The 14,813-nt window shown below is 45.2% G+C and overlaps 2 protein-coding genes across 3 annotated transcripts in view; one reads left to right on the top strand and one right to left on the bottom strand.

Moving 5' to 3' along the window:
* The window catches only part of Slc44a3 (solute carrier family 44 member 3), a 76,815-nt gene extending 67,743 nt beyond the window's left edge, over nucleotides 1-9,072 (top strand). For both annotated transcript variants that reach the window (XM_052731734.1, XM_052731733.1), the window contains exons 13-15: nucleotides 3,386-3,523; nucleotides 7,124-7,360; nucleotides 8,454-9,072. In XM_052731734.1, coding sequence (XP_052587694.1) covers nucleotides 3,386-3,523; nucleotides 7,124-7,360; nucleotides 8,454-8,558 — 480 coding nt within the window. In that variant the 3' untranslated portion in view covers nucleotides 8,559-9,072. The remainder of the gene's footprint in view (nucleotides 1-3,385; nucleotides 3,524-7,123; nucleotides 7,361-8,453) is intronic.
* Nucleotides 9,073-11,040: 1,968 nt separating this feature from the next.
* Cnn3 (calponin 3) overlaps nucleotides 11,041-14,813 on the bottom strand; it is a 33,094-nt gene continuing 29,321 nt past the window's right edge. Inside the window, exons 6-7 of the mRNA XM_052731001.1 lie at nucleotides 14,399-14,545; nucleotides 11,041-11,900 (exon numbers count right to left, since the gene is read on the bottom strand). Coding sequence (XP_052586961.1) covers nucleotides 11,556-11,900; nucleotides 14,399-14,545 — 492 coding nt within the window. The 3' untranslated portion in view covers nucleotides 11,041-11,555. The remainder of the gene's footprint in view (nucleotides 11,901-14,398; nucleotides 14,546-14,813) is intronic.

Here is a 14,813-nt window from a genome sequence, read left to right as displayed (position 1 = left end):
CCAGGCTTTGGTTCATCACTGCCACTGGGCCAGTGTGCTTGGTGGATGTGTGGTCACACCACATTGACCCTAAGTGCAGCAGTGCCCTGTGGGCATTATGGCTTGTGTGGGAATGTCTTGCAAACTTCTGATATGGTTTTCAGCCATAATTCATGCCTCGTTCTTCCCTAAGCCTTTGTTATTTCCTAGAAAACTTAGAATAAACTCTCTCTCTCTAATCTTCTTCTCTCATTTCACCTGCTTCTACTTTTTCGTTCTAAGGTACCTCATAGAAAATAATATCTTTTTTAAAAAAAATTATTTATTTTTATTTTATATGCATTAGTGTTTTGCCGAGTTGGGTCCCCTGAAACTGGAGTTACAGACAGTTGTGAGCTGCCATGTGGGTGCTGAGAATTGATCCCAGGACCTCTGGAAGAATAGTCAGTGTTCTTAACCACTGAGCCATCTCTCCAGCCCCCAGAAAGTAAAATCTTAAACCCTTTGGCCTGAGCTAGAGAGGGAGCTGCTCAGTTGGTAGAGCGCTTGCCTGAACGGCAGATGCTGAAAATCCCAGCAGGAGACAGGAGACCAGAAGTTCAAAGCCATCCTAAATATAAAATAAGTTCGAGAACAGGTCCGTGAGAGCCTATTTCACAAAAAGGAATGAAAGCAGCTCACCCTGTGAATTTAATGTGGTCATCCACTTAAAGCGATTTAACCATTACCCTCTCTTTCCCTTGCTGAAAGGTTAGCCATGGTGTGTGTGTGGGGGGATCCTCCCCTAATCACTCATGATCGACATGATGTCCTTACCTCCTAGTCCTCATCATAAGCCATCCTCTCCACACACCGTCAAGCTCTGTAGCTGCCTGGGTACATGGCCCCGGAGCGGTCAGCTCAGGCACGGGCAGACACTGTGGACGGCCTGGTGGAGTCCATCCTCCTGATGCCCGCTAAGGAAATCGCCTCTACTCAGCATGAGTGTGGGCCCACTCGTGCTGAGACAGCAGAAGGCTTAGTCTGCACCCTGTGTCTAGGGCGCTGCTACCCTCCTCCACTCGTTCAGCCCGTCATTAATCTAGGCCTTGATGTGGCACTCAGGGTTGACTCCTGTGGTAAAATACTAGTACTGTAGTCACTTCCGCAAGGCATATATAATTTCCCTGTCAATGTGGCTTTAATGTTCTCTTTCAGTGGGCCACGAGATGTTAAAGATAAATGGTGACGAGCCCCCTCGAAATTTGCGGAGTTGACGCAAGCATGAAAATGTACCGTTTACCCTTTAATCATCTTAGCCGGGGAAGAAAGTCTATTTTTGTTGTTTATGAGTGATGGATAACACTAAACTAACTGTGAGGGAGTGGGTTGGGGGGGGGGGGCGCTCCCTCAGAAAACAAAACCACGCTTCCCCATATGACTCCGTATATCCGCCAGGAATCAGTTTAGAAAGGGAACATGTTGGGCTAACACCTGAATGGAGAGAGGAATCAAAGATGGAGACCACGGTAACCACACTGGGACGTGGTTGGAGACATGTGGCTGGCCACTCCTGGATCCTTGTGATGTGAAGCCTGAGGATAAAGACAACACAGGTCCTTCCTATGCCTCCGAGAGGCTTGAGGAGCTGATTGGTGCTCCCAGTGGTAAATGATGCCATCTTTGGAGATTTCTAGCTACATGAGAGTGACCAGCCTTCATACACATGCCATTGCCAGATGCTGGGCTCTACAGGAATGTGTCTTCAATCCTCCCAACAGTTGGTGCTCTGCCCCCCTTTACTGAGAAGAAAAGGGAGCTCAAGAGAGGCTGGTCACTGGCCCATGCCCAGTATCTCCTCTTCTCACTGAAAGATCTGAGCCCAGAGACAGTTGGACTACGGCGCTTGCGCTTCCCGTAACCACCACGCTTTTGAATTGAGTTTTGGCCTAATGAAAACTGGTGAATGTAAAATCCAGACAGTTGGAATATAAAGAAAGGATGCTTTGTCTTACTGACTCATCAGGGGGCTTTGGGAAAATGCCCTTCATCTTGGCTTCCAGTCTACAAAAGAATGAGTCTGGGCTGGGGGTACGGTCCAGCTGGTAGAGTGCTGGCCAGCATACAAGAGGCCTGAAGTCGGTTCCCAAGACCACACAACTGAGTGTGATTCCCCGAGCCTAAAACCTCAGCATTTGAGAAGATACAAGAGGCTCAGAAGGTCCAGGCTGTCTTTGATGATATCATAAGTTTGAGGCCAGTCTGTGATAGGTGAGCCTGTCTCAAACAAACCAAAACAATTTACCATTCTACACACACACCCACACACACACACACACACACACACACACACACACACGTACACACGTACACACATACTTACTTTGACTTAATAATCTCGTTTTTGAAAGTTTAGCCGTAAGAAATCTAAAATCAGGAAATTAAGGTGTTCACTATGTATTTATAACAGCAAAATATTTTAAATAGCCGGTAGGTCCATCTCACTTCTTGGCCTCTTGGCTAAGTTCAAGTGTGCCTTCCTGCATGTATACATACACATCCCCAGAGAACTGACAGTTATGGAAAATGAAAATTTAAGATGCCATGTAACAACATAAAATGCTTACATAGAGGCAAAAGTCAAATATATAATCTTTCACAATGTCCTTTTTTTTTATTATTGTTTTTCTACTCCGCCTCTTCCTTTTTCATACCATCCTGCTATTCCCTCTGACCTGTGTTCCATTTCCTCCGAGTGCCTTCAGCATGCTGCTTTCCTGACTGTGGCTTTCTCCAGGGTAAAAAGTTCTGTAGGTTATGCATATTCCTGGGTCTGTCTTGTTCTCGGGAGCTGGCTTCTGTCAGGGCAAGTGTTTGTGGGGTTCCACCATCCCCTGGGGGAATGACTGCTCTGCTCTTGCCCAGATTCCAGATAGTTTAACGACCTTGAACACATAGTAGAGTGTCTTTCAGGCACTTTTCTGCGTGGTTGGTTGATTTTGAACTATGAATCCTAATTTGTATAGGAAACTCAGTTCTCTAGCAAGAACCAACACTCTCTCAGGCCTAAGGGATCCTGATTCCTGAAGCCCTCACTAATTCCATTCCAGCTGCACCCTTGTGTTTGGCTCACAGGTCACAAGGGGCTGCTCTTCAACGCTGCTGTGTATTAAAAAATAACTTATGCTTACTCCCTGTTTCCATGTTTGTGGTGGGATGTTTAACCTGTCATGTCCATGAGAGATACTTTTCCATTTACCACAACAGTATGCAAATATATTTGAATATAATCAGAAACTGAAAGAGACTTTGAGCTTATTTGCTTCGGGTGGAGACGCTAGGTTTACAGCTACAGATTCTATATGGTCCTTCTGTTGTCTTGAAATGACAGCATATTCATATTCATAACTACTGTCTCTTGTTCTAGAATGCATATACTGCAACTGCCATTAATGGGACAGATTTTTGTACATCAGCGAAAGACGCACACAAAATCATGTCCAAGAATTCCAGTCATCTCACATCTGTTAACTGCTTTGGAAACTTCATCATTTTCCTGGGAAAGGTGAGATGTCTTGACTAAATAACAGAACCTGGAATTCAAAAAATTAGACAATATGGAGGCTGGCTTGAGAGGGGACTTGTGTTTGTTGCTCTGGGGGAGCTGCCATGCTTCATTATCTCATTCATTCCTCAACCCTGTGAGGCTTCCTGTTCTGCCGAAGATCTAAGGTTTCATGTTTCCAGGGTCCCACAGCGTGTACAGGCACTCTTTTAATCTTAGTCTATCTTTCTTGCCTCTGACCAATCCCACCATTTTCATCCCTAGTTTTGTCTGTCTAAAATGAAAACGCTACTGACCTCAGAAGTCAGTAAGTTTTGTGGATTGGTTTTTGGTCTTAAAGCGTAGAAGTAGCATTGATTTGATTAATTGGTACATTATTTAAGGGCAGTAGGTCTATATAATGGAATCTGAAATCCACACATGGTGGTGGTGGTGGTGAATGCCTTTAAACCCAGCACTCAGATGCAGATCTCTGAGTTTGAGGCCAGCCTGGTCTACAGAGAATTCCAGAACAGCCAGGGCCACATAGCCAGAACTTGTCTAAAGAAAAGGAATCAGAGCAATCTGAGGGAAGTCAGATCAGTTGTATTCTGATGTCACTTGACTATCTTTTAAAATGTCTTGTGTGGTGAAGAGGCTCCTTAAAGCTCCAGTGTCCTGTGGTGTAAAGGACAGAGCCCATAACTTGGAAACTTTGAAGTTCAGGGTCTTGTGATACAGGTCTACAACCCTCTAGTTACTCAGGAGGCTGAGCCAGGAAGCTCTCAAGGCCAAGGCTAGCCTGGGCTATTGAGTGAATTCAAGGTTAGCCTGGACAACTTAGTGAGACCTAATTTTTTTTTTTTTTTTTTTTTGGTTTTTTTGAGACAGGGTTTCTCTGTGTAGCTTTGCGCCTTTCCTGGAACTCACTTGGTAGCCCAGGCTGGCCTCGAACTCACAGATATCCGCCTGGCTCTGCCTCCCGAGTGCTGGGATTAAAGGCGTGCGCCACCACCTCCCGACCAGACCTAAATTTTATCTCCAAGATTAAAAAGTTAAAAATGGGTTGGGTATGATGTAGGTCAGTGGGAGAACTCTGGTGTTGAATTGTGTGAGGCCCTTGGGTCAAGACCCAGTTCTGCAACCAAATCAAAACAAATAATAACCTGTGCCTCTCCTGGGTGGTAGGGATCATAACTGGAATGTTGATGAACATGATGATATGCCAGCCTGATGGGTCATGTCTCAAGTTCTCTCTGCCATGCCACATGCTGTACCTCTTTCCATGTAATTTTCATCTTCTGGGCCTAATTCTGCATAGCTTAGTTTGTCTGATGCCACTTCCACTTAAGGAGCTATCTGTCTGTATGTATGTCTGTCTATCCATCCATCCATCCATCTATCCACCCACCCACCCACCAACCCATCCATCATCCATCCATCCACCCACCCACCCATCCATCCACCTACCCACCCACCCACCCATCCATCATCCATCCATCCTATGTACGGATCTGTGTTTATGTGCATCATGCGCACACAGGGGAGGAGAGAAGGTCTCAGCGCCCCTGGAACTGGAGTTATAGGCAGTTTGTGAGCAGCCTGATTTGGCCACAGGAATCAGAACCTACGTCCTCTGCAGAAGAAGCAAGCACCCTAAACTGCTGAGCCATCTCTCTAGCACCCCTACTTCCACTTAGAGGCTGTTCCGATTCCTGACCCTGATCCTTCCCACCATGTCTTCCATATTCAAAGCTATGCACTCATCTTCTAAACCATTCCTCCCTCTATGATACGAATACTAGTTTTCAGCAACGCCCACAAGTGAACAAGGTCTTAGTCACCGACTGTGACATGGGCGATGAAAATATGGGGACTGTGCCCCATTAGGATTCTATGCTTCTGTGCTTCTGGTGTGCTGCTTGGTGCATGACCGTCATAGCTAGCTCCCAGCAGGTTAAGACATGCTTGGATCTCACGGGTGTGTGCTAATCACACATACATTCAAGGCTCACCTGGGCCCCAGAGATGTTTCCTGTGACAACAGTAACAGAAGCACAATATAATTATGCCTTTCAGAGCAACCAAGTAAGGTACAGTTGCATGCAATTTGGTAATACTGTCACCTTAGTTGGATTATGGGTGACAGATGCATTTTCTAATTCCAAAAATATTTTTGGTTCAGTTTCATAATTCTTAATGCATTTACATTTTTCACTTTAAATATAAAATATAAATTCATTTTCTTACGATTTCCCATAAGAAGCGTACCATGCCTAATGAGCTTTCAAAAATATGGGATAATTAGTGACTTTAGGCTTCTGAAGGAAATAGCATTCTGAATTCCATATTTATCTTTGCAGGCATCTAGGGGTAATGGAGGCCCCCAGGTGGATTCTGTCACATCTTTTAAAAAACTGAGTATACCATAGCTTGTAAGTGTGTTCCTGGAAATATAATAATTACATGTCACAAAAGCCTGGGAGAATCCAATTATCTTGCACACTAGCAGTGGACGGCCTTTTCACTCTAGTGCCTGGAGGGTAAAACCAATCACTTAGGAAATTAATAATTCACCTACTCAATTGCTCGCAATATAAAAATGGGGTTAAAGCCAGGAGGCAAAAGCAGGGGGATCTCTGAGTTCAAGGCCAGCCTGGTCTACAGAGTGAGTTCCAGGACAGCCAGGGCTACACAGGGAAACCCTGTCTTGAAAAACAAACAAAAAATGGGGTTTAAAGAAAAAAGAAGTGGGCATGGTGGCACACATCTTCAATCCCAGAACTCAGGAGGCGGAGGCAGGTGATCTCTGAGTTCAAGGCCAGCCTGGTCTACAAATGAGTTCCAGGACAGCCAGGGCTACAGAGAAACCCTGTCTCAAAAACACCAAAAGAAAAAGCAAAAGTTTTGAAGGGGCTGAGAGTCAGTTGGTGAAGCGTCTGTGTAAGCGTGAGGACCACGACCCATTAAAGACGGGCGTGGTGCTACATGTCTAACTTTAGTGCTGGGAGGTGGGGTGGGTGGAGATGGGAGAAGTCTCTGGAAGCCAAATGGATGAGCTCCAGGTTCAATGAGACCCTAACTCAAAAACTACGGTGGACAGCAATAGAGGAAGGCACACACAGGCACACACATTATCACACACACCCCACACGCACACACGCATCCTCAAGCGAGGATCCTGATGATTTTGCCATACTGTGGTGAGAAAGAAGAAAAAGGTTTGTGCATTACATTTACATGAAGGCAAAGGCAAACACAGATAAAAAGTTCACGTCTGTCTTCTCACCCACTGGGCTTTTGTTTCTTCTGTCGGTTTTCCTTCTATTTCAGCCTGTCCCATTATCTTTAGACACACACATACACAACAGTATTACTCGTAGTTGGGGGGGAAAAAAAAATAAAACCTTCGGTAAAATAGCTGACTGACTCTATTCATGAAGGTTTTCTTTCAATGAGCCCCCTCCATTCATGAAGGTTTTCTTCCAATGAGCCCCCTCCATTCATGAAGGTTTTCAATGAGCCCCCTCCACTCATAAAGGTTTTCTTCCAATGAGCCCCCTCCATTCATGAAGGTTTTCAATGAGCCCCTCCATTCATAAAGGTTTTCAACGCCCCCAGGTACTGGTGGTGTGCTTCACTGTTTTCGGAGGACTGATGGCGTTTAACTACAACCGTGCACTCCAGGTGTGGGCCATCCCCCTGCTGCTAGTCGCCTTTTTTGCCTACCTAGTGGCTCACAGTTTCTTGTCTGTGTTTGAAACTGTGCTGGACATACTTTTCCTGTGCTTCGCTGTGGATCTGGAAACAAATGATGGATCGTCAGAGAAACCGTACTTCATGCACCCTGAGTTTTTGGTAAGCACACATTTCATCTCCTGTTGTAATCTCCATCCTCCTCACGACCTCCCAAAGCGTTGATTTGACCACTCACACACTGCGGGAGGCAACACAGCCAGTCTCATTTCTGGTCCAGCGGGGTCCATGAGTCTCTGCTGCCACCTGGCCCAAAATTCCAGAGGGGGATGGGAGCTCAGCTTTCTGAGGCTGGACCACTTCCTTATAGAGATCCCCTCTCCAAAGAGAAGTGAGAACAAAATGGGGCATGTAGGCTCTTCCTTCCACAGGACTCCAGTGGACATAGTAAGTAGTAGCTGGTTTAACTTCAGCACTAACAGCTTGATCTTGCCTCCCTCGAGGATAGTCTGGGAGTTTGAACAATTGTTTATGGGAAGCATTTTGCATTTCCAAGCACCATTCATACCCAGGAAGCTTTGGGTAGGGCACATTGCTCTGTAGACTGCCCACCTTTTGTACCAATACTGACACTGTGTCTGCAACCCTCCCTTCGGCCCCTTGCTAACTGGACACACCCTCTGCAAAGCCCCATGAAGCTTGTATCTGGAACTAGCAGGCAGTGGTTCCCAACAGCTTTTTGCAACACAATGAATTGCTCATCATTTGTCTTATCCTCTTCAGACAGAAGACATTTCAACAACTGAGCTCTTAGGCTGCTGGGGGTCAAATGATATTTTAGTAATCTCCTTTCATTTTGTTGCCATAAACAGGAAGGTTTAAGTGCCTTTGGCCTTAAACAACATTCAGAGCACTGTCAGTTCAGCAGGTATTGGATTTCAGCAATCCTACGATTGTATGAATTCTACGAATGTATGAATATTAATATGGACCCTCCATTCACAGAAACATAACAATTACCTGTCTTTACATATTCTGATGGTTGCATTAAAGCTAATTTGGTCTACCCTTCTTATAAGTTTCCAGTTAAAAGACTACTTTGAAATCTATCCCACTATGCACACAAATATTTTCAAAACACTTGGAAAGCTTTTAAAGCTCAGTTCCCTAAAACTCTAGGGCCAGGAGTAATCAGCTACCCAAGGAGCTGTCCTGTCACCGGTGTCCGCCATTCTTTCATTCTTTTGTTTTTCAGAGTTTTGTGAACCGGGCCAACAGCTTTAACAATGCACGGTCTCAAGGATGCAAGGACTCTTTACCAAATGAGGAGGGGACAGAACTTCGGCCCATTGTGAAATAGGGGCCCAGAGGCTTTTGTACTAGGAGAACCTGCGCGTGTTTTGATCACGCTGTGATACTGAAGCAATGTCTATAGCTGTTTGCACAGGAACTAGAGCAAGAAAAATAATGTTAAAACTAGGTTTGTACGCATCACTTTAAAGGGCACAATATATCTGGGCATAGTGACATACATCTATAATCCCAACAATTAGGAGACTTAAGTACAAAGGCCACCAGTATAAGGCCAGCCTGTGCTACCTAGGAGTTTAAAGCCAACCTGAATGCTATGTAGAGACCTTATCTCAACATAAATAAACAAAAATAAAAAAATAAGAACGGCTCACTGGATAAAGGCAACTGCTGCCCAGCTTGAGGACCTGAATTGATCCCACCAGACCCACATGGTAGAAGAACCACTTCCCACAAGCTGTCCTCAGACCTCCCTCCACATGTGCTGTGGCACGCGTGTGCACACTCACACATTTAAAATGTAAGTAAATAAATAACATACTATGTAAAAACTCACCTGAGTGTCTGAGGTGAGGTCATAACCAGTTTATCTTTTTTTTTTTTTTTTTTTTTTTTTGAGACAGGGTTTCTCTGTGTAGCTTTGCACCTTTCCTGGAACTCACTTGGTAGCCCAGGCTGGCCTCGAACTCACAGAGATCCGCCTGGCTCTGCCTCCCGAGTGCTGGGATTAAAGGCGTGCGCCACCACCGCCCGGCCCAGTTTATCTTTTAAGGAGGATTTTGTTAGCAGAAATCTCTAGAATACTGCTCTTACACAGGGGCAGGACTTTCTCTGATTCTTCCAACCCTGGACACATGCTAAGAAACCATATGAGCAGCCGGGCAGTGGATCTCTGTGAGTTCAAGGCCATCCTGGGCTACCAAGTGAGTTCCAGGAAAGGTGCAAAGCTACACAGGGAAACCCTGTCTCGAAAAACCAAAAAAAAAAAAAAAAAAAAGAAAAAGAAAAAGAAAAGAAACCATGAGCATCTCAAGTTATAGCTCTTACCCTTACTGTTGTAAGAAAGGTATGAACTCAGCTGGAGCAGGCACACCCAGGACAGGCAGTTGCACAAGATGCCACTCAGCTGGATGCCAGCAGGTGGTACTTTCACAAATCAGCCAATCAGAAAAGGGTGATGCTCAACTTCCACCCAAAATGAGATTTGCCTGGGAGCTTTTTAAAAAATCATTATTATTTCTGAAATACATCTGAACAGCACCTGAAACGTAGATGGAGTATAAAAGAGCTTTTCCTCTTTTAAAGCCCTAAACAACTTCGAACATGAGGACGGGTACCTCATCAGCCCAGATGCTGTGTGGAACTCCCACCCTAACAGGAGGCTCCATTTGACTGACTTGGCGGGCCAGCGCGTGTGATGTGATACAAGGCTTCCTCCCCTTCCCTTTCCTAGCTGCCTCTGCAACTTAAGAAACAGCCAGACAGCTCAGGTCCACTTTAAATGCAAATACTTTCTTAAATAGGGCCATTTAGCTCCGAAGTCTTCTACAGTGATGTACAGGGCACTCCCAGAAGCATCGGAGTGAGTCATCCCAGAATGTGTACATCATTTCTGTGGGTTCCAGCATCTCTTTATCTGTCTTGGCAAAAACCACCGAAGCGTAACAGCCAACCCTATCAGAAGAAATCACTTGGCTGAGACGAGGTCAGAAGGCGTGAGCGACCGACTTCCCTCGGTGATGGCACCATTGTTGTTTAGCTTTCTCTAAGGTGACAATGATAGCTTATGTTTTCCTCAGTTTGCACACCCCATGTCCACTTTGGGCATCATTCACATACACACTCAATGCATACATAGTAATTCTCCCTTGCAGGTGGAAATGCTTTTAAGAGTACTCCAAATTGGACTTAAGATGAACCCAGGGCAGCCAAGTCATAAAGAAGAGCCAGATCACTCTTGGCTGTTACTTTACTCTACACAATGGGAATTTCTCTTCTTTTGGTTGTGCTTTTGTTTATGTAGCTCTAAAACAGGGTCTCTGTAGATCAAGCTGACCTTAAACTCGCAGAAATCCTCCTGCTTCAGCCTCTCTAGTGCTGGGTTATGGGTATTAAGTCATCACACCCGGTTTAGACTCTGTCTCCACGAGTGCCATGTTGTATGGATTAAATAATGTTGAAATACCTTCTTAGCATCCAAGGAATGAGGCCTCAGGTCTCTGACCTGACTCTGTCTACAGAGAAGCTAGCCAAAAAAAAAAAACCAGCCTGTGGTTCATATGAATGTTCAAAAAAAATATTTATTTATAAAAAATACAATGGGATAAGTTTATGCTGAGAAATGCAGCAATAAATACAGTTGAGGGAACAGAGAGACTGCAGTGATACATTGGCACAAATGAAGTCTGCGGGCACACCACCCGAACCTACGTGTCTGCGGCCATTTTTGTACACACGCCTTCAGGAGGAGCGCCACTCGGAAAAGACCTTGTCAGCTTAAGGAAGAGAATAAGTACACATGTAATCGCAGATGCACACTGATCATGACTTTATTTAAAACTTAGCAAGCAGTACTGCAGAAAAAACATCCATGTGTCAGACTCTAAACGCTGCATCCTCGATTTAGTTGGCAAAGACCACATTTAGCAAATCAACATTTTAGTCTTCCATGTACAAGCCAGATACACACTACACTGTAAAAAAGAGAAATAGTTTCCTATTGTTTGAAAATACCAGTTTGGAAGTGTCAGACTGTAAAAAAAAAATGCATAGATCTTCAATAAAAGAATTGGCTGCCCTTCCACGGCATTCCTTTTTACTTCATACGCAAGTTACTGGTTATGCTGTAGGATTTAACTGTGACAGCACTAAAAGGCAACTATTTGGGGAGGCAGAAAAGGAAAAAGGAATGTATGTAAGGCATTTTTTTTTAAGGTACAATAAGCATAATAGTGTTTTAGGAAGACGAGAGAAGAATTACTCAAGGCTAGCTCGGGTCTCACTGGATAAAAACCATGGACTAAATACTGCGCTCCCATGTGTGACTCTAGTAATCGATGCCCTGGTCATCGCCATACTGGTATTCTCGGGGATAGTCATCAGTGTACTCGCCATGATATTCATCGGGGTATTCTGCCTGGTAGTCGCTATCACTGATTTCTGACCCATTTGTTCCTGTGCCCTGGCTTCCGTTGTGAATGACAGGTTCTGTGGGGGCAGCACAGTACTTGGGGTCATACACTTGCCGCCCAAGCCCATACACGCTCATTCCTTTCTGCGAAGCGACTTTGTTGGTACCCATCTGAAGAGAGATGGTCGAGTTGTCCACTGGCTGTAATGTCAGCTTCTGGTCGTAGATGTCTCTTCTGGTACCCGGTGCCAACATCCCAGCCTGGTATTAGAACGTAACAGTACACAAGGTAAGACAGCAGCGAAGATCTATACTTGTTAATGTTGTCTAAATTATGAAAGTCACACGAATGTGAACATCAACACAGTAACTTTCAAAAGTTATGTTGATTTATGACGGGAGTCACTGAGTCCCGAGCTGAGCCATGCCATCTTTCCCATCTCTGCCCACCATCACCAGGTGGCCTCTGAAAACGTACTTTGAGTTATTTCTCCCTATATGTAATACAGAAGCAATACTACCAACTACTAAGTAAAGAATTAGACACAAAGTATATAAAAACAAAGCCCAGGCCTGGAGATATGTCTCCATGGTTAAGAGCACTTGTCTGTCTTATGGAGGATCCAGGGTCAGTCAGTCAGTCCCAGCATCCACATGGTGGCTCACAGCTCTCTGTAACTCAGTTTCAGGGCATCCAATGCCCATTTCTGACTTCTAAGAATACCAGGCATGTACATGGTTCACATACATACATACAAAATAGCCATACACACACAAGAAAACAAATAACTAATATTTTTTATATTTAAAAAAGTTCCACACTGGCATACTTAAAAGTTACACATGAGTGTCTATGAATGGCCACCAATTTTAAACTAGCATACATGCATTCAACAAGAAGCATGCTGAGCTGATCTAAGGGACTGCATCTTCTCAGGAGGCTGTCACCAAGAGTCACCCGCTTCAGAACACAGCACAGTAACTCGTGCCTCAGTTTCCCACTCATGTCAAGCACACACTTTCAGATATAGAGTGGGTGAAAGGGCAAACCTGCGTAGCCACTACGGCAAGCAACTGTACGCGACAAGGCATGTTTCATAAGGGGGAAATCACAGGTTTCACCAAAAAATAAAGAGTCCCCAAAACTTCTCACTATTTTTAGATATAAAACCCTGCTGCTCTCAAACGGTTATTGGTGCCTCCTTGTTCTCATTATTTGTGTGTGTGTGTGTGTGTGTGTGTGTGTGTGTGTGTGTGTGTGTGTGTGTGTGTGACAGACCAGGGGTGGGGGAGCACGCTAGACAGACACGGGGTCAGGGTGCACACGAGGAGGCTAGAGGACCAGTTCTCTCTGGCCATCTTCGTGTGGGTTCCAAGGATCAAACTAAGGTCACCAGACAAGCGCCTTTACCCCCAGGGCCATCTCATCCACACCCTCATCCATTTAAAAACTCTTGACACTAATGAGGGAATTACCTCTATCAGATTGGCCTGTCTGCACATCTATAGGGCATTTTTGGGATTGTTAATGAATGCAGGCGGGACCCCTGGGCAGGTAGGCTGTCTAAGAAAGGTGGCTGGGCAAGCAAGGGAAGCCAGTGGGTGGCATTCCTTGCTGGTCTCTGCTTCAGCTCCTGCCTTCAGGTCACTGCACTGGCTTCCCTGGATGATGGCCCGGGACACGGAAATGTTAGCCAAATGAACTCTTTCCTCTCCAAGTTACTTTTAGTCAGTGCTGTATTGCAGTAAATAGGAGGAGAACACTGACAGCTACAGAATTACTTAACTAGCATTTCAAACAAATTCATTTCTCTGGTAACTTAATGTTACGTTTCAAAGGCTGAGGTGCCTCCAGGTTCTCCCAGCATCCTTCAGTCCCTACTTGTTACAAGGTATGGCTGGCACACCTGGCCCCCAGAGGCTCTTCCCTATATAATCCAGACATTTTGGTTACCTGCCCCTTTCGTCCCTTTGGCCTCCTGGCTGCTGCACCTGGTTCCCCTTTCTCCCTTCCCCTCCCCCTCTCCCAACATGGCCCAGTTCAGTCTGGTCACGTCCACTCTGGACTCGTCCACAAGTCTCTGCCTCTGGCTATGTTCTCCCTTTTATCTACAATAAACTTTCTCCTCCACCACACCTAGGAGCAGTCACGTCCTTTCCTGTGGCTGGGCGGTGGTGGCTCAAGCCTTTAATCCCAGCACTCAGGAGGCAGAGCCAGGTGGATCTCTGTGAGTTCGAGGCCAGCCTGGGCTACAGAGTGAGATCCAGGACAGGAACCAAAACTACACAGAGAAACCCTGTCTCAAAAAAAACAAAACCCCACCCCTTCCTTTCATTTTTTTCATTCACTTAATATTTCATAAGAATGCTGACTAAAGGGCTCTTAGCAGAAATGCCAGATCTTACAGACCCATTTAAAAAGCCCCCTTTAAAAGCAAAACCAAAAAGGGGTAAGGGAGAACTAACCATCTTTTACTTGGATTTTGGAGCAGGAACACTATAAACATCACTTTTTTCTTCTGGTTAGGCAGAAAGGCCAAGTGTTCTCACTGCCAACCAAAGCCATTAGTCACGCTACACTTTTCAGGCTGGAGAAAGGGCCCTTTGATTCTTTTGCTTTCCCAGCAAAACCTACTTTCCTGAAGACTAAAAATACTATATAAAAAATACCGCTGAGATTCTAGCTATGCTCGGGGTCAGTGCTCACTTAGCATGCCCTCCGTGACCTCTGCTTTGAGAATTAAAAGACACTTGCTTACCTGGCTGGCTCCTTTGTTGGTGCCCATCTGCAGACTAATCGTGGTCTGGTCAAAAGGTTTGTCAGTCTGCATTTTGGGATCATAAAGATGCCTCCTGGTCCCATAGGCTGTCATACCTGCCTGGCTGGCACATTTGTTGGTTCCCATCTTTAAGTTAAAAGAGCAGCATTCATTATCAGAAGTCAGTAACATATACACAATAAAATGTTCTGCGTTATTGAGAAAATGTACAGTAGAGCTGGGATGTAGCTCAGCACTCACCTACCATGTGCAAAGATCTGGGTTCAATTCCCAAGCACCAAAGGGGGCGGGGGTGTTGGAGCAGGGGTAGCCAGAGACTTACAAGTTCCAAAGCTAAGGAGGCTCTAGGCAACCAGGTATGAACTCCCCTCTGGGCTTTTGAATGCAAACTGTG

The sequence above is a fragment of the Peromyscus californicus genome, unplaced genomic scaffold, assembly GCF_007827085.1.
Source record: "Peromyscus californicus insignis strain IS unplaced genomic scaffold, ASM782708v3 Scaffold_9__1_contigs__length_137607984, whole genome shotgun sequence".
NCBI lineage: Eukaryota > Metazoa > Chordata > Mammalia > Rodentia > Cricetidae > Peromyscus > Peromyscus californicus.
The sequence above is the reverse complement of the archived record's forward strand: the minus strand, read 5'-3'. Positions and strand labels throughout refer to the sequence as shown.